Source organism: Lepus europaeus, chromosome 5 (genome assembly GCF_033115175.1).
Source record: "Lepus europaeus isolate LE1 chromosome 5, mLepTim1.pri, whole genome shotgun sequence".
NCBI classification, from domain to species: Eukaryota; Metazoa; Chordata; class Mammalia; order Lagomorpha; family Leporidae; genus Lepus; species Lepus europaeus.
In genome coordinates this window covers 121,290,754-121,314,533 of record NC_084831.1, presented here as the reverse complement: position 1 = coordinate 121,314,533, position 23,780 = coordinate 121,290,754, and the positions used below count along the sequence as shown (strand labels likewise).

The window sequence follows — 23,780 nt, the reverse complement described above, 5'->3', positions numbered from 1 at the left end:
CACCTAGGGTGGGAGCCTGGAGCGCACCCTGGACTCACACCCTGGAGCCTGCTTTTGGTGACAGCGCTGACTTGGCTCCTGGTCATCCCACTTCCGGGGAGAAGCACCCCGACACCACTGCGTCTATTTAATGTGAATCAGTCTTTATTTTGCACTTGTGTGGTGCGTTAACAAATTCAACATACAAGATAGCATTACATATTGTAGGTTAGCGTTACAGCAGTATGCAATTTCACACAATTCATGTTAGCTTTTTCGATTTTTTTTTTTAATTTGACAACGTTTATTTTTGAGTTTCATTTTTTACAAGAGAAGACACAAGGTAAAGAAAGACGACCACTTCAGAGAGGGGTCACAGCAAGGGCAATGTCACTGGCATGGCCGCAGGAGAAGCCTCCCAAGAAAAACCACTCGGCTCATTCCCCTTCCTGAGCGAGCCCCCCGCCCTCCACACCGGTTCTGGCTGCTTCCCTCTCCACAGCACGGTTCAGAAACACGGACGTCCTGGCTGGGCCCCGGAAGGAATACCCTCCAGAGAGTCCAAGGGCTGGAGACCTCCGCAGGGAAGGGCTGACTCCCGGAGAAGCAGAAGTGACCGTTCCCTAACCTATTCCTGACCGCGAGCGCCTTGTGCAACAGCTCGGATGTGACTCTCTTGTCTTCCAACTGACTGAGGAGAAGGCATTCTCCCTCCTCGCTTCTCAGTTATCTCTGGAAAGAGCACGTGGAAAAGCCAAAGTCACGTAACAAACCGTGGGACAGCAAAGTCCAGGGCGCGCTGGCTCGGGCCTGAGGTAGGAGGGAGGAACCCTGACCTGTTGCTGGCAAAGACACAGAGGCAGCCCCTAGGCTACAGAACTCCAGTTCCTCCCCTGTCACCTCGCCACCCCCTGCTCAGCCCACCCAAAGGATGCAAGGAATAAAGCTACCAGGAGAAGGGGAAGAGAGGAGTGAGGCGAGGCTGTTTCCCCAGATGTGGGTCAGCGGGAGCTACAGAGGCACACAGAGCAGGGCAAAGCCCAGAGCAGCTGCACCTGTTGCTTTGCACTGTTTCTGGGAAGGAAACCAAGGCGGGTTGCTCCAACATCTCTGATCTATCGACATTAAGGCGATGAAGAGGAGCCGCTTCGACTGCTTCCGAACGGGGCTTCAGAATGCTCCTGTCAGATTTGCATTAAACCATCTCCAAATGCATTTTTAGAAAACAAAAATTCTCTTCTTCTACGTATGATACAGTATTTACATTCCATGGGTTACAGGACGGAGCCTGGGGCTGTGAGCAGGGCCAATGGTCAGATGGGGTGCTGGAGGATGGGAGGTGGGGCAGACAGGCACAGGAACACACAGTGGGCTTTGCCCCTGCCCGTTCTGCACTGTCAAGAATCTGACTTAAAACCACTACCACAACCGCAACGAGACCCCAGAAGGATCTAGGAGAGCAGATCGGTTTGACATCCACAAGCGCTCGGGGAACGCCAAAGGCAAGACCACCCCCTTCGCCACGGAGCCTCGGCCCTCGACTCCCTCCTCAGAAGAAAGTTAGAAAGTGATGTCCTTGCATGGAAGGGGACTCTCCAGTCCCAGCTAATCTCTGAGGCCCTGGATCAAGGTGTGGCTTATTTGCTTGAGTTCCTCTTCAGACTAGAAAAAAAATAAATACCTCCTGCCTGTTCAAGCTCGCCTGCTGACGCTGAAGTCCGCTGCTGACGCTGAAGTCCGTCAGCTGGACCGTCTCGACCTTGGAGATGCAGCTGTGCTGGAAGCAAGAGACCTGCATTTGAATTCCAGCAAGAAGCCGGATCTCTCTGGGCCCGTGCAGCCCGGTAGCAGAGGATGCTGGGACCCCGGCGCCCTGCACCTCCACCGTACCGTGGGACACGCGAGTTCCAAGAACCGCACACTTTGTTTTGAGGGGAAGGATATTCTGAAAGAATTCAAGTTACTTTATTCCCCAGTTAGCCACACTATGTGTGAGTGTGTGTGTGTGTGAGAGCCATTACTGAAAAAATTCCAGGAGGAAGAATCATTGCTGAGGGCTTTTCCCCTTAGGAAGCAAAACCAGCTTCCTTGTAACATCCCAGCCACCCAAGGAGGCCGAAGCTCCTCCACGGTCAGCATTTCTGAAGGCCAGGGTAACCCTTCCACCCACCCGGTGACTCCCGAGGAATGGCTGTCACTACCAGAGGTAGCTACAGAGGAGGATGGCTGTCGCCTCGTCTCTCCTCTCCTTGTGCTCACCCCTGAGAGCAGCATTTGCAGTCAGCTGGCTGTGTTCACTGGCACTCTCCGACAGCTGGATGAAGTCTCCAGAACTCCCTATAGAGAAGCATCTAGTTTTGCAGCTCCAAGTTCTGGCTAAGTCTGATGCGTATCCCCAGTTCATCGCAGCAGGAAGGCTGACAGTATAAATACCCCATCGCGCAAGTACTCTTCCCCATGCAAGCCCTGCCTTATCCATCCCACATTTGCTCCTTGGCTTGCTACAGACCTCGGGACCTTGAGCTCAGCCAAGGAGTGATAGGGAGAAAAGATGGGGATGATGGAAACGAGGTTGTACAAGAGCAAAATTTTCTTCTGCAGAGGTGGGGAGTGGAAGTTAACTCTCCAGAAAAGCCCAATAATAATAACAATAATAAAATAAAAAAGAGGCCAATTTCAGGTAATCAGCAAATACAATTCGGCACAAAACACAACTTTCATGGATTAAAATCTGCAACTTGATATTGGCAGTTAGGCTAATTTCTTGAGTTTGTATTAGACATGCAAGTATAAGGTTACATTGTTATATATAGACTCCTAGGGCTCTTTCCCACTCCTTTTCCCCCCAACTTTTTTTTTTTTTTGAAAGAATTTCTAGTGCCTTGCAAAGGAGAAAAAAAATCATCATTGCTAAGAACTGCTCTGCAGGCTGTGGTCATCAAGTGAGATGTTCTTTGTGGGGTTGGTTTGGTAAGAAATTTGCTTCTACAACTACAATGAGGTTTTGAGTCCGCTCCTCTGTCATCTCAGTCCCCGCCACGTCCCTCCCCAGCCCGGCCCCGGGGAGGGGGGAGTCAGTACTCGCTCAGACTGTGCCACTTGGCCACGGGCTTGCGGGGGCTCTCGCACACCTCCCTCCAGTGTTCAGCACCGCAGGCCGTGACGCTGTGCGCCCCCAAGATCAGCCTCCCCACCACCTCGTTCTTGGTGGTGCGGTCGAAGTCGATGACGAGGAACTCGATGCTGATGTCAGGCAGCAGGTCGGTGGGGATGTCATAGATGAAAGACTCGTTGAAGACCGGGTTCAAAGTGCACTTCTTCACGTGGGTTTTCTTCTTGGCGATGCGCTTTCTGCCGTAGTAGACGTTCACCTTGACGTAAGGATCTGGAGCCGCCAAAGAAAGCAGAAGGGAGACAGGCCCATGACTCCGTCCTCTCCAGGAAGAGGTGGTTTAGGTGGAGGAAGGAGGGGCTCTACCGCTTGGACTTCTGGGGACCAGCTGCACGTGGCTGCCAGTGACAGCGCAGTAAAGGCACACTCACTGCCTGGGCAAGTGACCAAGGACACCGTGCAGGAACAGAACAGAACAGCTGTCTCGTGCCACCAGGAACACTTTCCAGGGTGCAGGGACTAACAAAGCTCTCGCCTGGGGCTGGCACTCAGCACCTGGCATACAGGTGGGTCGCTGTCAAAGGTAAAGACCCCAGCTGCTCACCCAGTGGAGGAAATCTACTGGATCTAGACAGCACGAGGACATAGAGGGGAAGAGATTTCGGTGACGGAGGCGAGGGCCCTGAAACGTGGGAGGATGTGTGGGCCCCAGGCAGGGACTTGGTTGGAGGGAAGAGGGGTTGTATGGGCAGAAATAGGTTGAAGTAAATAGCTGCTACCTGAGAGACCGGTGATATCCATCTTCGGCAGGTGTCTGGCTTTGAGGACCACCACTGTCATTCTCTGTGCCACGGGCTGGTATGACAGAGACACCTGGAGCTCCCCTCTGCTAATGCACTTCTGTGAGGATGAAACAGCAGGTGAGAATCCCGGCACGGTACAGAAAGGGTGCAGAGGGAAAGAGTCTAGACGAGGCTGAGACGAGGGGTCCACGGGAACAATGTTCCTCCCTGGGGAAGATGCTCCAATTCAGCATCGTCAGGGAGGCACCAGTTGGGAAGTCTGCATCCCATATTGTAGCGCCAGCCTTCAAGTTCCGGCTCTGCTCGCAATTTCAGCTTCCCACTATGGAACACTGTTCTAGGCAGCAGGGGACTCAAGGACTTGGGGGCCTTGTGAGACCCAGATGGAGTTCTTCGCCCTGCCTTCCGCCTGGAACAGTCCCAGCCTGTCGTGGGCACTTAGGGAGTGAACCAGCAGATGGAGACTTTCTGTCTCTCTATCTCTCAGACCAATAATAAAGATGTTCCAATTCCAGTTAACAGAGAAGGAAAGAGGAATCAGTGTCATCACAATCCTGATAGTAAACAAGACCATTTGCGGGGCTGGTGCTGTGGTACAGCGGGTTAAAGCCCTGGCCTGAAGCGCTGGCATCCCATACGGGCACCGGTTCGAGTCCCGGCTGCTCCGCTTCTGATCCAGCTCTCTGCTATGGGCTGGGAAAGCAGTAGTAGATGGCTCAAGTCCTTGGGCCCCTGCACCTGTGTGGGAGACCTGAAAGAAGCTCCTGGCTCCTGGTTCAGATCGACACAGCTCTGGCCGTTGTGGCCATCTGGGGAGTGAACCAGTGGGTGGAAGACCTCTATCTGCCTCTCTCTGTGGCTCTTTCTTTTTTCTTTTTTCTTTTTGACAGGCAGAGTGGACAGTGAGAGAGAGAGAGACAGAGAGAAAGGTCTTCCTTTGCCGTTGGTTCATCCCCCAGTGGCCGCTGCGGCCAGCGCGCTGTGCTGATCCAAAGGCAGGAGCCAGGTGCTTCCCCTGGTCTCCCATACGGGTGCAGGGCCCAAGCACTTGGGCCATCCTCCACTGTACTCCCGGGCCACAGCAGAGAGCTGGCCTGGAAGAGGGGCAACTGGGACAGAATCTGGCGCCCCGACCGGGACTAGAACCCTGTGTGCCGGCGCCACAAGACAGAGGATTAGCCTAGTGAGCCACGGCACTGGCCTATTTAGCATCTCTATACTTTACTTTCCTCATCTCTAAAATGAGGATTAATATAAAGGGGTAAAGGCCGGCGCCGCGGCTCACTAGGCTAATCCTCCGCCTTGCGGCGCCGGCACACCGGGTTCTAGTCCCGGTCGGAGTGCTGGATTCTGTCCCGATTGCCCCTCTTCCAGGCCAGCTCTCTGCTGTGGCCAGGAAGTGCAGTGGAGGATGGCCCAAGTGCTTGGGCGCCTGCACCCCATGGGAGACCAGGATAAGCACCTGGCTCCTGCCTTTGGTTCAGCACGGTGTGCCGGCGGCGGTGTGCCGGCCACAGCACGCTGGCCCCAGTGGTCATTGGAGGGTGAACCAACGGCAAAGGAAGACCTTTCTCTCTGTCTCTCTGTCCACTCTGCCTGTCAAAAAAAAAAAAAAAAAAAAAAAAAAAGTGGGAGAAAGGAAATGAAAGGAAAGAAAAAGGAAGGAAAGGAAAGGGAAGGGGATTAAGGGGCTGGTGTTATGGTGTAGCTGTTAAGCCGCTGCCTGCAATGCTGGCATCCTATGAGGCACTGGTTTGAGTCCCAGCTGCTCCACTTCTCATCCAGCTCCCTGCTAATGGCCTTGGGAAAGCAGTGGAGAATGGCCCAAGTTCTTGGTCCCCTGCACCCATATGTCAGACCCGGATGAAGCTCCTGGTTCCTGGCTTCAGCCTGGCCCAGCCCTGGCTGTTGTGGCCATTTGGGGAGTGAACCGGTGGATGGAAGATCTCTGTCTCTCCTTCTCTCTCTATAATTCTGCCTTTCAAATAAATAAGTAAATCTTTTTTTTTTTAAGAGGATTAAATAATTTCAGATCTGTCGCCTGCAGCACACAGGTGTGGCAGAAGTACATTCTCTCATTAGGTTCTTGTGATTTAAAAAAAAAAAATTCAGACTGTGCAGTGGGAGGTAGGAACCTTGGTCTGAGTCTTAACTTTGCTACTGATTCACCACGCGGCCTTGGGCAAGACCCTGAACTTTCTGGAGCCTGGGCCTCCACATCACAAGGTGAATGTTCCTCCCTGCCCTGCCCGCCTTGGCGTATGCACGTCCATGTGTCTTCTCTGGCCAAGGTCCCTTTGCCCACCCTCCATCCTTGTTTTCCCAAATGTAATCTGTACTCTGTTTGGAAGTAAAACAAACAAACAAACAAACAAAAACAAACACCAAATCCTCTGAGAACAGTTTCAACAACATCGCGTGCTTACTACACTCCAGGTGCCGGGGATCCAGGTTGTTCCTAAGGAGGCTTACTGCCCCACAGGGGACGGAATGTGAACACACAGGTACTCTGCTGGAGGAATGCGAGCCGCCTGCGGAAGTGCTGATGGCGGCAGGGAGGGAGGCCCAGCAGAGCAACACGGAGCGCAGAGGCGCTGGGGCCTCAGGGATGCTGTGGGTTCTGAGGACGGGGTGAGGCGAAGCTGGGGTGCCTGCCAGGAGGGACAGGTGCAGGACATGGGGAGTGGCGGAGGCAGGGTGAGGGGCGATGGGGCTCCATCACACAGCAGCGTCAGCAGCCCACGGGTGAGATGGAGGGCAAAGTCGCTATGGCTTCATTGAGTTACTGTCTTAGAGAAAGCCGGAGAGGCTGCGGCAATAGGCCAGGGAGGAAATGCGGGAACTGGAGCCAGAGCTGTGGCAGGGGAGGTGGGTGCGGGAGAGATAGGAGGGGTTTCAAAAAGTTCATGGAAAATGGAAATAAATGCTAGGTTTAGGGACTAAACCTAGAGCAGAGCAGCAGGTTAAGCCACTGCCTGCGATGCCAGCATCCCATATTGCAGCAGTGGTTGGAGTCCTGGCTGCTCTGCTTCTGATCCAGCTTCCAGCTAATGCGCCTGGGAAAGCAGCAGAGGATGGCCCAAGTGTGTGGTTCCCTGCTTCCCACGTGGGAGACAAGGATGCAGTTCCTGGCTCCTGGCTTCAGCCTGGCCCAGACCTGGCTGTTGCGGCTGTTTGGGGAGTGAATCAGTGGATGAAAGATCTTTCTCTGTCTTTATCTCTATCACTCAGTTCTTCGAGTAGAAACTTTTTTTTTTTTTTTTAAAGAATAGTTTATTTTTGTGAAAAAAAGTTTTTGAGGGCCGGCGCTGTGGCACAGTAGGTTAATCCTCTGCCTGCGGCACCACCATCCCATATGGGTGCCGGTTGTAGTCCCACCTGCTCCTCTTCCCATCCAGCTCTCTGCTATGGCCTGGGAAAGCAGTAGAAGATGGCACAAGTCCTTGGGCCCCTGCACCCATGTAGGAGATCCGGAAGAAGCTCCTGGCTCCTGGTTTCGGATTGACACAGCTCCGGCCGTAGCAGCCATTTGGGGAGTGAACCAACGGATGGAAGACCTTTCTCTGTCTCTCCCTTTCACTGTCTGTAACTCTACCTCTCAAATAAATAAATAAATAAAATCTTTAAAAAAAGTTTTTCAATTCTATCTGCATTTTTCATTAACCTTGTTTTTTCTATTTGAAAGGCAGAGTGACGCAGAGGGGGAGACACAGAGAGATCTTCCATCCACTGCTTCACTTCCTGAATGTACACAACAGCTGGGGCAGGACTAGGCAGGTAGAAGCCAGCAGCCTGGAACTCCATCCGGGTCTCCTCTGTGGGTGTCAGAGGCCCAATCACTTGGGCCATCTTCTATTGCTTTCCCAGGTACATTAGCAGGGAGCTGGATCAGCAGTGCCAAGTAGCTGGGACAGGAACCAGGCCCTCCAATATGGGATGTAGGCATCCCAAGAGGCAGCTTGATCCTTGACTCACTTGGGCTACAATGCCTACCCCTCCAAGAATCTTTTAAAGACCTTTCATATGGCCAGCGCTGTGGCTCAACAGGCTAATCCTCTGCCTTGCGGCGCCGGCACACCGGGTTCTAGTCCCAGTTGGGGTGCTGGATTCTGTCCCGGTTGCCCCTCTTCCAGGCCAGCTCTCTGCTGTGGCCAGGGAGTGCAGTGGAGGATGGCCCAAGTCCTTGGGCCCTGCACCCCATGGGAGACCAGGAGAAGCACCTGGCTCCTGGCTTCGGATCAGCGCGGTGCGCCAGCCGCAGCGGCCATTGGAGGGTGAACCAACGGCAAAAAGGAAGACCTTTCTCTCTGTCTCTCTCTCACTGTCCACTCTGCCTGTCAAAAAAAATGACCTTTCATTTGTGTGAATATCAAATTCTTTGCACCAAAATAAACTGCATTTTTTATTCCATTTTCCACAAACTTTCTGAAGCACCCTTGCTTGTCTCAGGCAGAATCATCAGGATTTTCTGTTTGGGTGGCGGACTGGCTGTAAAGTGATGGAAGAATGGAGGACTACTTCTTTATTAATTAAAAACGTTTTAAGTGACTATTTCTTGTGATTCTACTTTGGGGGTGGAGATGAGGCTGGAATAAGGAAAACAGAAGCAAGGCAGTTTGAGGAATTTAGGATGCAGTGAGTTAGTGTGGACACACACAGACGACTAGGCATGCACTTGTTCTTGCCCGGCACTCCGGTAAGCCAGGGCTGCAAAGACATAGTGAGGAGCCCCACGTTCAGGAACTCCCTGGCTGGGGCCCTACCTGCCCAGGTGTGTCTGGTGTGGGAAAGAACAGCCGCAGCAAGTAAGCTAGTGAAGACATCAGTGAGAAGCGAGCACACCCCTCAGAGTCTGTGCTTTGATTGCAGGCCTTAAGTCACCTTAAGTTGCTGTCCCCTGCAATGCCAGAATCCCATACAGGCACCAGCTGGAGTCCCATGCGCTCCACGTCTGATGCAGCTCCCTGGTAATGGCCTGGGAAAGCAGTGGAGGATGGCCCGAGTGCCTGGGCCCCTGCACCCATGTGAGAAACACGTGTGAAGCTCCTGGTTTTGGTCTGGCCCTGCCCCAAGCATTATGGCCATCTGGGGAATGAACCAGAAGATGGAAGATTCTCTCTCTCTCTTTCTGTAACTGTGCCTTTCAAATAAATTAAAAACAAAAAAAAGTCATCTCAAGGAGTGAAAAGTGGGATCTTCTCCCACTTTTTTAAAGACTTCCTGAATTTAGGTACTGCATCAGAAGCATAGGGAAATGGCTCTCAAGGCTTATTAATGACCAAAGTTTACGCTGGGACTTTAGCTTTTGAAACTGAAGTACAAAAGGAAATGAGCTTTAAAGGATTTTCATGGTTTTCCTCTGCTAGATTGAAGCCCCCCATTTCTCTCTCCCCCGTAACACTTGTATTGTCAGCTCTTGATTGGATCCGTGGGAAGACCCTCCAGCCAGTTTAACATCACAGGCTGGTTGCCCCTGCCAACCAGTACACTTCTGGCTGCTTCCTTTGCTTCCAGACAGAATGCAATCAGAGAATATAAATGCATTTCTGCTAGTAGTCACAAGCTAATGGCAAATAATCCCTCATGCAAAATAAAAGTGAATGCCTAGAAAACATTCAGGCCCGAGTTATCCACTGGCCACAGGTGTCTATTTCAATTTCAATTCATTAAAATCGAATAAAATTAAAATTTACTTCCTCAGTCACACTAGCCATGCTTCAAATGCTCAAGGGCCACATGTGGTTGGCATAGCCGCCTTCTTAGTGCAAACAGAACATTTCTACCATCACTGCAGAGCACTGATCTAGAAAGAACTTTTGGATTATTTTCACCCTAGTTCCTCTCTATTTGCATGAATAATAGAATGCTAATTAGGTTTGATATCTCTTTCTGGGGCCATTCTTGAATACTGAGTATCTAAATGCTAAATACTCAGTCTTTAAATACAATGCTAACTTTATATTTAGAAGGATAGGTATGTGTGTGTGGAGGGGGATTCGATTTAAAAGCCAAGGAGTATTATTTGTAAAAGTCCCGTTGATGATAAGATGACAGGGTAAGTTTCTGGATCACTTGTTTGAAACTGTTTCCTGAATCATCCCCTCTAACAAAATCTTCCACATCTTCCCTGCGCCCCTTTCCTAGTTCTGTGGAAAAGCAGACTACTTGTGCTTAGCCATTTCATCATTTTCTCCCCTAAAGTCCCTCCTCAGGCGGTGTTCATCTGATACCCCTCATCTTGGGCCATCTTACAGGAGCAGAACGCCCACCCCACCCCACCCCCACGGCCCCTTGGTGACTGGTGACGGACAGAAGTCTGCAGCACCAGGCCACCTGAAAGCCATCGCACCGCCTATGGAGGCCGGAGTTGAATGGTCGCCCCTCTTCCCCGCTCGGGCTGTGTCTCCACCCCGTTCCCATTGCAAGCAGCACCGTCAATGGCTCATTCTTCTGAAAGCGCCATTGAAAGCTGGGAACCGAGCTATTTCCCAGCCCCCTGGCCTGGTGAGGCGAAGCCCCCATTGGGGGTGCAGATGGGCAGGACGACGGGGGCATGGGTTTTCTCCGCCCCCGACAGAGCTGGGGCCTTTGCTGTCTCACACAGAGCACCCCTTTCTCCTTCAGAGGCACAGAGGAACAGGAGCAGAGGACCAAAGTGGATTTTCCTCTCAGGAAGGCAGCCTCTCTCAGAGCCGTTTTGTAGCCAGAGGCTCTGTGGTGGGACAAGTGCACCCTGAATAAGCCCTCCTGGGGCCAGACGCCTTCAGGACCACTGCCCCCTAAATCACAGCCATGGGACCACAAAAGAACCAGAACTTGAACGCCCCATCCCGCTCTCCCAGTGCACACCCCTCACAAGTCTCTGCACCAGGGAAGCTGATAGCCTTCTGTGTTCTCTCTCTTTTTCAAAATTATTATTTTTTTAGAGAGAGAGAGAAAAACAGAGTAAGACAGAGTGAGACCTTCCATCCACTGGTTCACGTCCCCCAAGTCTGCAATGGTCAGGGCTGTGCCAAGGCAAAGCCTGGAGCTTCTTCCGGGTCTCCCACGTGGGTGCAGGAGCACACGCACTTGGGGCATCCTCTGCCACTTTCCCAAGTATTTAACACAGAGCAAGATCAGAGGTGGAGCAGCTGGGACTTGAACTGGCACCCATATGGGATGCCGGTGCTGCAGACAGCGGCTTAACGTGCTGAGCCACAGCCTGCTCCTTGTGGTCTCTCTCTTCACTCCCAGTGGCTACACTGGATGACCTCTAAGATCCTTTGTAAATCTGAGATTGTAAGAATCCTTTCATTCCCATCACTGCTGACCCAAGTCACCCACATGACCTGAAGCAGTAGGAATAAGAGAGCTGTCTGCCATCCACTCTGCCAGCAATGTCTTTCTTTCCCCGAGGTCTCCTCATCCTCCAGCCCGAACTGCATCACCTCTCTTCTGTAAATTCACCTTCATTACCATCTGAGTGAAACACTAGAAAACATAGCTGCCACTTAAATCAGTTTCATGGCCGGGCTTGTGGTACTGGGGTTAAGCTGTGCCTGATGCCAGCATCCCATATTGGAGCACCGATTGGATACTTGGCTGCTCCACTTCACATCCAGCCCCATGCTAATGTGCCTAAGAAGGCAGCAGAGGATGGTTCAAGTACTTGGGCCCCTTCCACCCATGTGGGAGACGTAGATAAAGTGCCTGGCTTTTGGCTTCAGCTTGGCTTAGTCCCAGGTGTTGCAGCCATCTGGGGAGTGAACCAGAGGATGGAAAATCTCTGTGTGTGTGTGTGTGTGTGTCTTTCTCTCTTTCTCTGATGCTCTACTTTTGCAATAAATAAATTTTTAAAAAGAAATGGTTCAAAAGTCCACCTCAGACATTTTTGGTGTTAATTGTTAATTGTTAATGCTTATTATAGCTTTCCCTGTATTCCAAGGGACCCATTGGCTTCCCTGATCCAGACTAGAGGGAGACCAAGGCCACTGGGTAACTTGTTGGCCAGCACCATCAGTGAAATGGGCAGAGTCAGACATGGTGGCCAGACCTGGGCTCCGTCAGTGTGGCCGCACTGGACCAGCGGGAGGGACTGGAGTTGTTTTCTGCTAGGGAATGCAGTTAGGTGTGGGGGTGGGGTGGGTGGCTGTGGCATGGCCTCTTGCCTGTCTCCCCCCAGGGCTCTGTGGATGCCGTGCACAGACTCGGGAGCGCTCTTTACACCGCCTGTGCAGTGACCCGTGGTAGCCCTGGCGGATGCTCTCCAAGGGGAGATCTGGAAAGGGCAGGCCTTCTGTGGCACAGAGTGAGGATTTGCAGTGGGTTGGAGGATGAGGGACCAGGGCACGAGAGCCATGGCTCAGGTGGACCACAGTGCTGCACAGAGGTGCCGACTGGGGAAGAAGCTTAGGGAGAGGCTGGGAGGCTCCGGAGTGGAGCTGCACAGGCTCTGGGTGTCTCATCCGGGGCTTCTCCTGGGAGGCTGTTGCTCAGGATCCCAGCCCTGGGTTTGCCCTCCTCAAGGGGTTAACAAAGTGGAAAGAGACTTAGCTCTTGCCAAGAGCCCCCTGGCAGTTGAGCAAATGCCATTGTGTGTGCTCTGTGTCTTGGGCCCTGGATTTGAGGCTGTTTTGTTCCCAGCCGAAATCAGTCCCTTTCTTGCCAGTCTCTTCCCAGCTGCAGCTTGGCCCGGAGCCAGCCTCCACTCCCGGCCTTGGGCAGTGAGTCCATGAGCTGTCTGGAAGAGTCCAGCTGGTTGGTAGCTTTCCCTGGCTGGGGATAGCAGGAAAAGTGTGTTGGAAAAGATCCTTCTGCAAGGCAGGGAGTGGAGCTCTGGAGTCACTGGGAAAGGGAATCAGGAAACAGGGAATGGGTGATCAGGGCCCTGAGGAGGACATGGAGGAGAGAAGCCAAAGAAGTGGTGAAATTAGTCACTTCCGTTTCCGTCCATGTATCGCGCTCCTATCTCAGAGCATCAAGATCTCTGTTGTGCTGGGTTCTATCTGTCCTATCATTCTGTCCTGGCACTGAACCACGGTTACGTGCTGACCAAATGCCTCTACCAGTCTTCAAAATTCTTGAGCCTCCCTGGTCCCTGTGAGGTGGATCTGTGTGTGTTAGGAGGCAGCAGCAGTTCCTCTGGACAATGGCATGACTGAGCTGGCTTATCTGGGAAAGTTGCCTACTGCAAGTAGAGAAGGCAAGAACACACACCCAGCCACTGCCCTGCCAGGCCTGGTGCAGAACCCTCTGCAGCAGGCAAACCTTGTAAGTGGGCACTTGCTGCCTGGGAGTCTTTCTGTCCAACCCTGAGCCTGCTGCATCCCCACTGAGTCCAGCTGGGGCCTGCAAGTGGAAAGGCACCAATAGGTGAGGATGATGCCTGTAGCAGGGCTCTCGCTGGGAGGTGTAAGGTTATTTTCTGTGGCCTTGGTGTCCTTTCAGAATGTCCACTAATACAGGTGTCCCTTCTCTTCATTGCTTTATCAAGATAAAACAGAAGTTTCTACAAACTACATACACTTTCCAGGGATCAAACCTTGTTATAACAATATAGAACTGGCTACAAGTTGTTAGAAGCTTCCTATGCACTGGGGACTACGTCAATGCATCATCTCACTTTGTCCTTGTGAGAAACTGAGACTTAAAGAAGTTAAGCAGCTTGTCCCAGGTAGTATAGTTGGTGGAATTTGGATTTAGACTGCCGGTCTGACTTCAAAGTCCTTGCTATCAACTATTTATGCTAGCCCCTGAGAAGACAATAAAGCCCCACGTCTAAAAAACCAAATTTTGGGGCAATGCTGTGGCATAGTGAGTAAAGCCCGTTGGCACAGTGAGTTAAGCTGCCCCCTGTAATCTAACATCCCAGTGCTAGTTTGAATCCCAGCTGTTCTACTTCCCATCCAGCTCCCTGCTAATACACATGGGAAAGCAGCAGAAGATGGCCCAAGAGGTTGGGACCCCAGATTCCATGTGGGAGACTCGGATGGAGTTCCTGACTTCTGGCTTCAGCCTGGCCCAGCCTCAAATTGTTGTGGCCATTTAGGGAGTGAACCAGCAGATGGGAGAGCTCTGTCTCTACCTCTCTCTCTCTCGGTAACTTTGTTTTTCAAATAAATAAAATAAGTATTAAAAGAAAAAGAGAGAAAGAGAGAGAGATTCAAGTTGTCAGTTCACTCTCCGAATACCTGCAACAGCTGGGAGTAGGCCAGGACAAAGCCAGGAGTTGGTTATTCAATTTGGGTGTCCCACCTTGGTGGCAGGAACTCAACCAGTTGAACCACCTGCTGCCTCCCGGGGTGTGCATTAGCAGGAAGCTGGACGTAGAAGCAGAGCTGGGATCGAACCCAGGCACTCAGATAGGGGACGCAGTGTCCCGGGCAGCATATTAACCACTGTGCCAAACACCTGCCCGTCCTGTGAACTTCCTGAAGTCCCTTTGTATGCCACCTATATGGGCTCATTTGAGCTTCCTACCTTTGGAAGGAAGCCACTATCATCATCTCTATTTTACAAATGAAGAAACAGGATTGGAGGGGTTTAGTGACTCACCTACTATCACACAGCTGGAATGTGAAGTCAAGCAAAGTTCCAGGCCCCCAGTTCTGATCACACTGCCTCCCCGGTTGTGGAAGAAATGAATGAACTAGCCTTATGGGCTGGGGGTAACTTCATGAACCCCTGAGATTTTACATTTCAACAGCCAACATAGGCCCAGTGGAGGGAGAGTGAGAGAGCAGGACAGAGTTCTCGTCTTCTAATGCAAACAGCAGGGAGAGGAGGAACAGAGAAAGAAATCTTTGTGGCAAAGGTTGGGGCCTGGAAGGATGACACAACTCATTCAGTTACGTTTCATAAAATGTCTCTAAGAGGACATGTGCAGGATACCATCGGCATCCCTCGGTGTGGGTTGGCAAAGGCAGGATGAAGGAAAATCACTGAATGGCTTTTTTCATGGTCTCAGCTGTGAGAAACAGGGTCACTGCTCCGGAGAGGAAGTCAGCCCTGCACGTGTGATGTGATGGCGGTGTGTATGTCTATCACTGGTGGGCCAGCCTGTTATAAGCAAGGTGTTCACACTAGCAGGGTGTCAGTCAAGAAGGAGCATTTCATAAACTACCTGCTCTTTTCTGCTCAGGAAGCCACTTCTTGGAGGAGACCCCATCAGCCAGGTCCTTGTCTGCTCTGACCACTGCCCATCCTTAACAGCCAAGAGCTTCCTCTTTGCCGCCCAGCCCAGCCCACTTCCCCTTCCACTTCTCCCTTGCGATCTCATCTCCCCCAACCTTCCCCTCCCCCCCCAACATGCTCTTCCTCCTCACCTGGATGTTCCTCTTGATGATGTCCCTGGTCAGCTGCACCTTGCCCGTGCTGGGGTCCACCCCAGCCAGCGGCACCATGACCTCCCCAATGACGTCATCCCGGGAGAAGCGGTCAAAGCTGAGCACGAGGAAGTGCAGCACCAGGTCCTGCAGCTGGCTGTACGGGATGCCGTAGAAGGTGAAGGTCTCGTCGAACACGGGGTCCAGGGTCTTGCGCAGCACTCTGGTCTTCACCCGGTGCCGCTTGTCGGGAAGGATGGTCATTTTGATGTAGGGGTCAGAGCCCTGCGTCTGGTCATCCATCACCGGCAGTCCATGGGCCTCCTGGATTGTCACCACCAGAGCTTTTTTCGGGAAGTTGTAGTCCACCGAGAAGGTGAGGGATCCCAGTGTGACGTCCTCCTCCGGAGATGACGGAGATGTAGTTTTGCTCTCCCCAGGGGTCAGGCTCGTCATGGGGCTCCTCAGTTCTTCCCCATAGTCCATTTTGATGGGTAAGTGGTCTATACAGGATGCGGAGCTAGGCCCCCTGGGACTCTTGTCTCTGCCCAGCAGGCCCCCCTCTGCTGCATCCAGCAACAGGTTCCCGCGGCCACCTTCCCTCCCGGGGCCATCTTTGTCTCTCCTCACTTTGATGATTTTCTTCTTGTTGCTGAGGGTCTCTGGGTATATGCTGATGCCTTTGAGCATATGGATAAACTTGTACGGTGGGCTCTTGTGCTTCTTCTCTGCCTGTTGGTGGCAGCATGTCCAGACAAAGACGGTCACCGAGACACACACCACCAGCACAGAGGCCCCGATGAGGCCAGCCACCACGGGTGACACATCTGAAGGCAGAGACCAAAGATGTGTCAAGGCAAGCGGGCTCACCCCTTGGAGCCACGCTGATCTGCAGTGGAGCCCTCCAAAGCAAAGGGTGCTCCTTTGGGCTTTAGTGCTTCTCCCTTCTCCTAGAGATACCCTCACCCATCCTCTCTGTCCAACCCTAGTCATGTTCTCCACAACGTCTTCTCTGGAGTGCCCCACCTGACTTCCTGTTCTTTTTCTGACCTTGTCTCAGCACTTACAGAGACTTAGTTTGTGCCTATTGATTTGTGCTTCTCATAAAGCTGCTCTGTAAGTGCTCCGGGTCACCTTCTCACACGGGAAACCGCTCACCTCCATTGCTACGCAAGGGCATGAGCCATGCCTTTGGTTTCAGGAGGCCATACGGCAGCATCCTGGACAGAGTCTGTGTTGCCTGATGGTCAGGACGCTGGTGAAATGAAATAGAGTTGTGTCTAGATGGTCTTGTAGGACAATTAATGGTGGTAAAAACAGACAGGTGTCAAAAAATCGGAACTCTGGGCCCGAGAGAGAGAGAGAGAGAGAGAGAGCTTCCATCCACTAGTTCACTCCCCCAATGACTGCAACAGGCGAGGCTGGACCAGGCCAAAGCCAGGAGCCAGGAACTTCATCTGCATGTCCCACATGGGTGCAGAGACCCAGGCACTTGGGCCATCCTATGCTGCTTTCCCAGGCACATTAGCAGGGAGTTAGATCAGAAGTGGGACAGGGGTTAGTGCTGTGGTGTAGAGGGTAAAGCTGCCGCTTGCAGTGCCAGCATCCCATGTGGACACCGGTTTGAGTCCCAGCTGCTCCACATCCAATCCAACTCTCTGCTAATAGTCTGGGAAAGCAGTGGAAGATGGCCTAAGTCCTTGGGCCCCTGCATCCACGTGGGAGACCCGGAAGAAGCTCCTGGTTTCAGGTCAGCCCAGCTCTGGCCGTTGTAGCCATTTAGAGTGTGAACCAGTGAATGGAAGACCTCCCCCAGCCCTACCTCTCTATAACTCTGCCTTTCAAATAAATAAATAAAATATTAAAAAAAAGTGGGGCCGCTGGGACTTGAACCAGCACCCATATGGAATGCTGGCTTTGCAGGCAGCAACTTAACCTGTTGAGCCACAATGCCATCCCCAGAATATATTTTCAAAGTACAAAGACTTTTAAAATGTAAGTATACTTACAGTAAGTATATGTTAAGATTTTTACTTATTTATTTGAGAGGCAGAGAGGGAGAGAGTGCGCGCTTCCAGAGATAGACAGATAGGCAGACAGAGAGCTCCCATCTGTCCGTCTACTCTCTAAATGTCTGCAATGGCAAAAGGCCAAAGACAGGAACACAACCCAGGTCTTCTGTGTGGAGCAGGAACTGCATTACTTCAGCCACCGCTGCTGCAGGAATCTGGAGTCAGGAGCTGGAGATGGGTGTTAACCCTAAGCTCTCTGACATGGGATATAAGCCTCTAAACCACTAGGCCAAACCACTGCCCCTTAAGGCAAGTATTTTAAATAGCATGAAATAGCGAGTGTGGAAAATGTTGTACATTTGCTTAAATACCATCTTCTTAGTATAAGGCCTCTCTGTATTCCCATTGAACGCTTTTCCTCACCAGAATGTAAGCCTGATGAGCAGGCATTGTTGTGTGCTTTGCTCATTGCTGTTTCCTAGCACTTAAAACACATAGCAGGCACTTCATATATATTTTTTTTGATGAACAAATAAAGAGGAACAGATTTTTTTTTTTCTCTCTGCCATTCCCTTATGCTTGTGTTTTCCTTTAAATGTTGGACCCCTGCATTAGATAATCAGGTTGGGCTTTGTCCTCCTCAGATTCACTGAAGTCAAACTGGGTTTAGATCTTAAAGGTCTAGGTAAGGCCTATGCTTTTCACCTTAATTTTTAGGGAGACATTTGGAACGTGATGTGATTCCAGCATGTTCTTCCTGGAATACCAGGCATCTACCCTGCTCAGTTTCTTACTGCCCTTATTGCAGGCCTTTGCTCAAACCGCACCTTATCAGAGAAGCATTTCCTGTTTGCCCAAGTGAGATAATATCTCAGCACCATCTTCATTTTTCTTCATAGTGCCTATTAGCCTGATGTGCATTCGTTTGTCTGTCTTCCCTCACTAGATAAGCTTAGTAAGAACAGTGGCTGTGTCTGTCCTGTCCATTACCATATCCCCCGGTCCTAGTACCATGTGGCACATAGTAAGTGCTCCGGGGAAAAATCCACAGATCAGAAAAAGACGAGGATAACATAGTACCATGTATCAGAGATAACTGTAAATTTCCATGGGGATTTAGAAGCCTAGCTGTAGGCAGTGACCTCATCTGACATATTTGGGCAAAAATGAGCGGCTGAGGTACCCACAGGCTTGGGGCATAATGAGCTTCATGCCAACTTGTAAGTGATCACGATGTTCAGACCACATTAAGGGTAGGTATAATTTCTTCCGCACTGGTAACAACACCTACTGAGCACACTCTATAGCGCTGACAATAGTAACAACGGCCATTTTTGTGAGCTGTTACTGTGTTTCTGCCAGGCATTGTACTGGAGCGCTCTCTCTGAATCAAAGAACCGATTGAATAGGCCCATTATATTCCCACTTTAGAACTGAGGAGCCTGGAAACTCAGAAATCAGCCCAAGACTGTATACCAGCAAGTGGCAGTGATGGGACTGAAATTCTGGTCGGCCTCTAGGCACAGTCCATAGTCCACACCAGGAGTAATCAGGAGAGCAAAGACCTGGAGACCGTAACACGCGAGGAAACATGGAAGGAGCTGGATTGGAAGGTGTCTGGGAAGAGCAGCTGTCTTCAGTGATCATGATTTTAGGTATTTTGATGGAAGAGGGTCTAGTTCAATGTTACTTTGGGGAGCAGAACTGGCACCAGCAAGCACAGGGGCCAGGAAGACAGCTTCTGACTCCATGAAAAGAGCCAAATTCTTACCAGAACTGCCTCACAGTGGCCCAGATGGCCTCATAATGCAGTGATTCTGCAGCTGAAAATTTCCAAACACAGTTTGGGTCATTGTAGGTCAGGCATATTCTAGAAATGAGTTCTCCATTCTCAATCTAGAAACGATTTCTCCATGGACTAGATATTTCTGAAGTACTTCTCCCCTCAAAAGTCCAGTACTCCATAAACAATTTAGTCAGATATGGAAAGAAGGGGTTGGGGTCAGTGTTGCGGCATAATGGGTAAAGCCACCTAGATGCTGATTTGAGACTGGCTGTTCCACCTCCAATCCAGCTCCCCTGCTGACAAGCCTGGGAAAGCAGTGGAAGATGGCCCAAGTGCTTGGGCCCCTGCAGCCCACGTGAGACCCACCCAGAATAATTCCTGCTTTGGCCTGGTCCAGCCCTGGTGGTTGTGGCCACTTGGAGACTAAATGCCACGAATGAAGGATCTCTCTCTGTCTCTCTCTCTCTCTCTCTCTTTCTCTCTCTCTCTGTCTCTTCCTCTCTCTGTGAAATTCTGACTTTCAAATAAATAAATAAATCTTAAAAAAAGAAGGGGTTATATTATAAAATAGTTATGAGTAAAATTACTAACAACTAAATCAAGGTGAATGTGTCCACAGCTTTACTGTGAGTAATAATTGGGTTTGGTCACGAAGTAGGAAGTGAAATAAGAGCTTGTGGCCGGCGCCGCAGCTCACTAGGCTAATCCTCCGCCTTGCGGCGCCGGCACACCGGGCTCTAGTCCCGGTCGGGGCACCGATCCTGTCCCGGTTGCCCCTCTTCCAGGCCAGCTCTCTGCTGTGGCCAGGGAGTGCAGTGGAGGATGGCCCAAGTCCTTGGGCCCTGCACCCCATGGGAGACCAGGATAAGCACCTGCTCCTGCCATCGGATCAGCGCGGTGCGCTGGCCGCAGCACGCTACTGCGGCGGCCATTGGAGGGTGAACCAACGGCAAAAGGAAGACCTTTCTCTCTGTCTCTCTCACTGTCCACTCTGCCTGTCAAAAAAAGAAAAAAAAAAGAAAAAAAAAAAAAAAGAAATAAGAGCTTGTAAGGAGTGAGCTCACAAAATGGAGGCTGCCTTGCCAAGGAGCTCCTGGAGGTAGGCTGGATCACCTCTCGCTCATCTGTGACTCCCTGAGTCCCTTGCATGCTTGCATGTTACAGAGCTCAGTGAGTGTCTGAACAGCTGGATGGGTTTGCCTGTCAGAAGAGGCAGAGTGGAAGAAGAGCCTCTCTCCTCTCCACGTAGGAGCTTCCCTACGAGTTGCTTGCCACCATGTAGTGGCACTGAACATAATTGTCTACGAGAAGAGGCCAGCTGGGAACAAGCAAGTCAGGTGCATCTGAGAATGATGTGAAAGAAGTGGTGCAGGCGCAGGGTGGAGCCATCCGGGGGCTCCTTTTGGCTCTACCACATATTTGTGGTCTTGAGAAACCCTTCTCTGTTTACAGTGCATCCACTTGATTGCTGGAAATGGAGGGGCTTGGAGAAGAGAAGATGACAGACATTCAGCTATCGGGAGGTGACTGTAGGAAATCGATGACGCATTTGTAGATTATCTAGCGGTTCTCCCTCACCTTATTTCTTACTTTTGCCCTAATATCTTTCTTTTTTTAAAAAAAATTATTTATTTGAAAGTCAGAGTTACACAGAGAGAGGAGAAGCAGAGAGAGAAAGAAAGAGAGAGGTCTTCCATCTGCTGGTTCACTCCCCAATTGGCTGCAATGGATGGAGCTGTGCTGATCCGAAGCCAGGAGCCAGGAGCCCCCACCGGGTCTCCCACGTGGGTGCAGGGGCCCAAGGACTGGGGCCATCTTCTAATGCATTCCCAGGCCACAGCAGAGAGCTGGATCGAAAGTGGAGCAGCCAGAACTTGAACAGGTACCCATATGGGATGCTGGCACTGCAGGTGGTGGCTCTACCTGCTACGCCACAGTGCCGGCCCCCATATTGTCTTTCTCATTTCAGGGTTAGCTCCTGCCTTCTCTCTGCAACACCCAAGTTAATAACTAGGAAAGTCACACATCTCTAAATTCAGAGCTTTCTGTCTTGCTTTAGTAAAAAACTAGGTGATAAGATGAAGCTGTAAATTGCTGTGACATGGGAGCTGGTTCAAGTCCCGGACACTCTTCTTCCAACCTAGCTCCTTGATAATAGACTGGGAAAGAAGTAGAAGATGGCCCAGGGCTTGAACCCCTGTACCCACTTAGGAGGCCCCGAACAAGCTCCAGGCTCCTGGGTTGGGATAGGTCCAGCTCTGGCCATTCCAGCCATTTGGGGAATGAGCCAGAAGATGGAAGACATTTCTCTCCCTCTCTCTCTCCAACTCTGTCATTTAAATAGATAAATAATCTTTAAAAAAATTGCAGTGACTGTGTTGCTTGATGCTATGTCCCACCAATGTCAGGGATAACTGAGTGTTGGCTTGGTGTATCTCCAATTGAAAGAGTGCTTGAAATCAAGCGCTTTCTACGAAATGCAGGAGACTCTGTAAGGTCTCTGCCTAGCTCCTTCAGCACTATGCACCTGCTCCTAAACACAGCCTCTCACTGTGAGGTGGAACAGCGGAACGGGGAGAGCACTGGCACCAGCCCGGTAGTGCTCCAGCCCAGGCACTGCTAGTCTGTTTGACTTTAACAGTTATCTTCCTGAGCCTCCGCTTCCTGAATCTCGAGAAAGCACAGGAAGCAGTCATTCTACCTGAAGGCAACTGTTACCATGAAAGAAACTAAATGTGGTTTCTTTTCCTGTTTCCATTGTGTTTCCCTCGAATGGCAACCACTGTATTATGCGCTACCCTAGCTACCTTCCCAAGGACTCCCCAAGTGCACTGGGGAAAGGCAAGTGTTGGAAAGAAGGCGTAAGAAGAAAGAGTAGAGAAAACCAGAGATTGCTCACGCGGTCACAAAGGGGACTTGTGTTTTGGAAACGGGGCTGAAAGGATAAGGATGCAGAAGGCGAGGTGGAGTTAGCCCTGGGAAGACTGGAAGCGCAGCGTGGCTGGGTGTGGAGCCTGGGTTCTGCATGCTTTCCCGATCTGGGGCCTTCTCCCCCAGAGCCGGGGGTCGGGGGTGGGGGGGCAGCTGGCTTTTGCTCCTTTCCAACCCTGTTCCCAGGTTGGATTATGTCCCCACCCTAAATACGGGAATCCAGACGCTCAGACCTCCTGCCTCCCGGGAGGCACAGAAGCTCTGAAGGGACTGGAAGGTTCTTAGCTGGCAGCCGCTGGCGGGTGAACCGCAGTCACACCGAGGGCGACGCAAGGGAAGTCCATCCGTGAGATTCACTGGACCAGGAAAGCCCAGCGCGCAGCTTGCTCCCCTAGCGCGATTCGGAAGACTCCCCCGCAGGGAAAAACGAGCGTGGCTTCTGAAGCGGCCCAGGGAGTGTGCTGAAGCTGCTGCTGGGGCCCACAGGGCTGGGTCGGGGAGCCTAGGCTCCGCGGTGACGTAATGCTTTCTCTGGTACACAAAGCGGTCTCCCCCTGGGCTGGGCCTCTCGCCCCTCCCCCTGCGGCCCGGCTCCCGCCCCCGCCAGCCCCCTTGTGCGGGTGAGTTGCCCGTTTTGAAAAGCCGGCCCGGGAAGCAGGGAACAAAGGCCCCGGAAGGAGAACCTCGGCGCTGCCAGGAGGCCCAGAAATAGACATCACGTCATCCCCAGCCCCGCCGCGCCGAGCGCCATTTGGAAGCGTGGGGCCGACCCCACCATTACGGTGCAGAATGGGGCTCGCGGGGCTCGCGTGTCCTCCCGGCGCCGGCCTGCAGCTGCCCAGCCGAAGGAGCGGCTTCCTTGTCGCTCCCCGCCCCCGCACCCCTCTTTCCCCAGGAGCGGCCGCCTCCGCTGGCCGCGCGCCACCCAGCCCACAGTCTCCAAGCTGCCATCTTGATGTCCCATCCCCCTTGCCACCTCCCTCCCCCGCAGCCCCTAGGAGTGGGAGGGGGAGCAAGGGACACCGCCCTGCGTGCCCCGAGGGGGAGGGCTCGGCCTGCCGCACCTCTCCTCCCCCAGAAGGAGGGGGGTCACGTCCTCCGCACGCTCGCTGCTTCTCCCCTCCAGCGGTGCTGACAGTGCACCACCACACAGGGGGTTAGCACCCCGGATGCCTCCCCTCGGTCCCATCCCTGCATCGCGCAGCCCCTGTCGGGCGCTAGCCACTGCCGGCTCCCCACCGCCACAGGCCGGCACTGCAAGGCTCCGGTCCTGGCTCGACTCCCTGCCGGGCCGCTGGGCCCCGCTGGCTCTGCACCGGTTCCGAACACCTCCAGCCTGGTTTGCCGGCCTGTACTTACCAAAGCTAGGTCGGATATTGGTGATCTCAGCCATGTCGTAATCAGAGGCTGTTGCTGGAAATGCTTCTGCAGTGGTCCGGCCACTCTGGGAGCCGTCGGTCAGCGCCTCGGCCGCCTCGGTGGAGCGCTAGGTCAGGGGAGGGGGCAGGTATGTGGCAGACGCCTCCCGCGACGGTGCAGTCCCTGGTTGCCAGCTGCGCTTGCCTCTTACGATGCTCCAGGGATGCTCTGAGGCAAGGATGCAGGTGCAGCCAGACTGGTCCTGATGCGAGGTAGGCTCCGCCTTCCTCCGAAGGGCCTCGGTAGAAGACTCCGCCCCTGGCCGAAAGGTTCCGGAAGGCAAGCCCCGCCCCCTCCGGAAGGCCTCTGGGAGGGGCTCCCTCCGGCCGCCGAGCGTCCCCGGGGTGAGGCCCCGCCCCCTGGGGGGCTGGGGGTGCCTAGGGCGGAAGTCGCGAGGGCTGGGGAAGCGGTGGAGGTGGATATCGCACGGGG

General features: G+C 52.5%; 1 protein-coding gene across 2 annotated transcripts; it reads right to left on the bottom strand.

The window, feature by feature from the left end:
* Window positions 1-259: 259 nt before the first annotated feature.
* On the bottom strand, window positions 260-23,582 carry SYT11 (synaptotagmin 11). Of its 2 annotated transcripts, none has more exons than XM_062192456.1 (4): window positions 23,289-23,582; window positions 15,201-16,027; window positions 3,871-3,991; window positions 260-3,364 (listed from the first exon to the last, which is right to left on the bottom strand). In XM_062192456.1, the coding sequence occupies exons 1-4, from the start codon at window positions 23,320-23,322 to the stop codon at window positions 3,054-3,056; spliced, it is 1,293 nt and encodes a 430-aa protein (XP_062048440.1). In that variant the 5' UTR covers window positions 23,323-23,582; the 3' UTR covers window positions 260-3,053. The 2 variants fall into 2 exon arrangements, with proteins under 2 accessions (XP_062048440.1, XP_062048439.1); XM_062192455.1 differs by having other exon boundaries at window positions 3,868-3,991; window positions 23,289-23,580.
* Window positions 23,583-23,780: the final 198 nt, after the last annotated feature.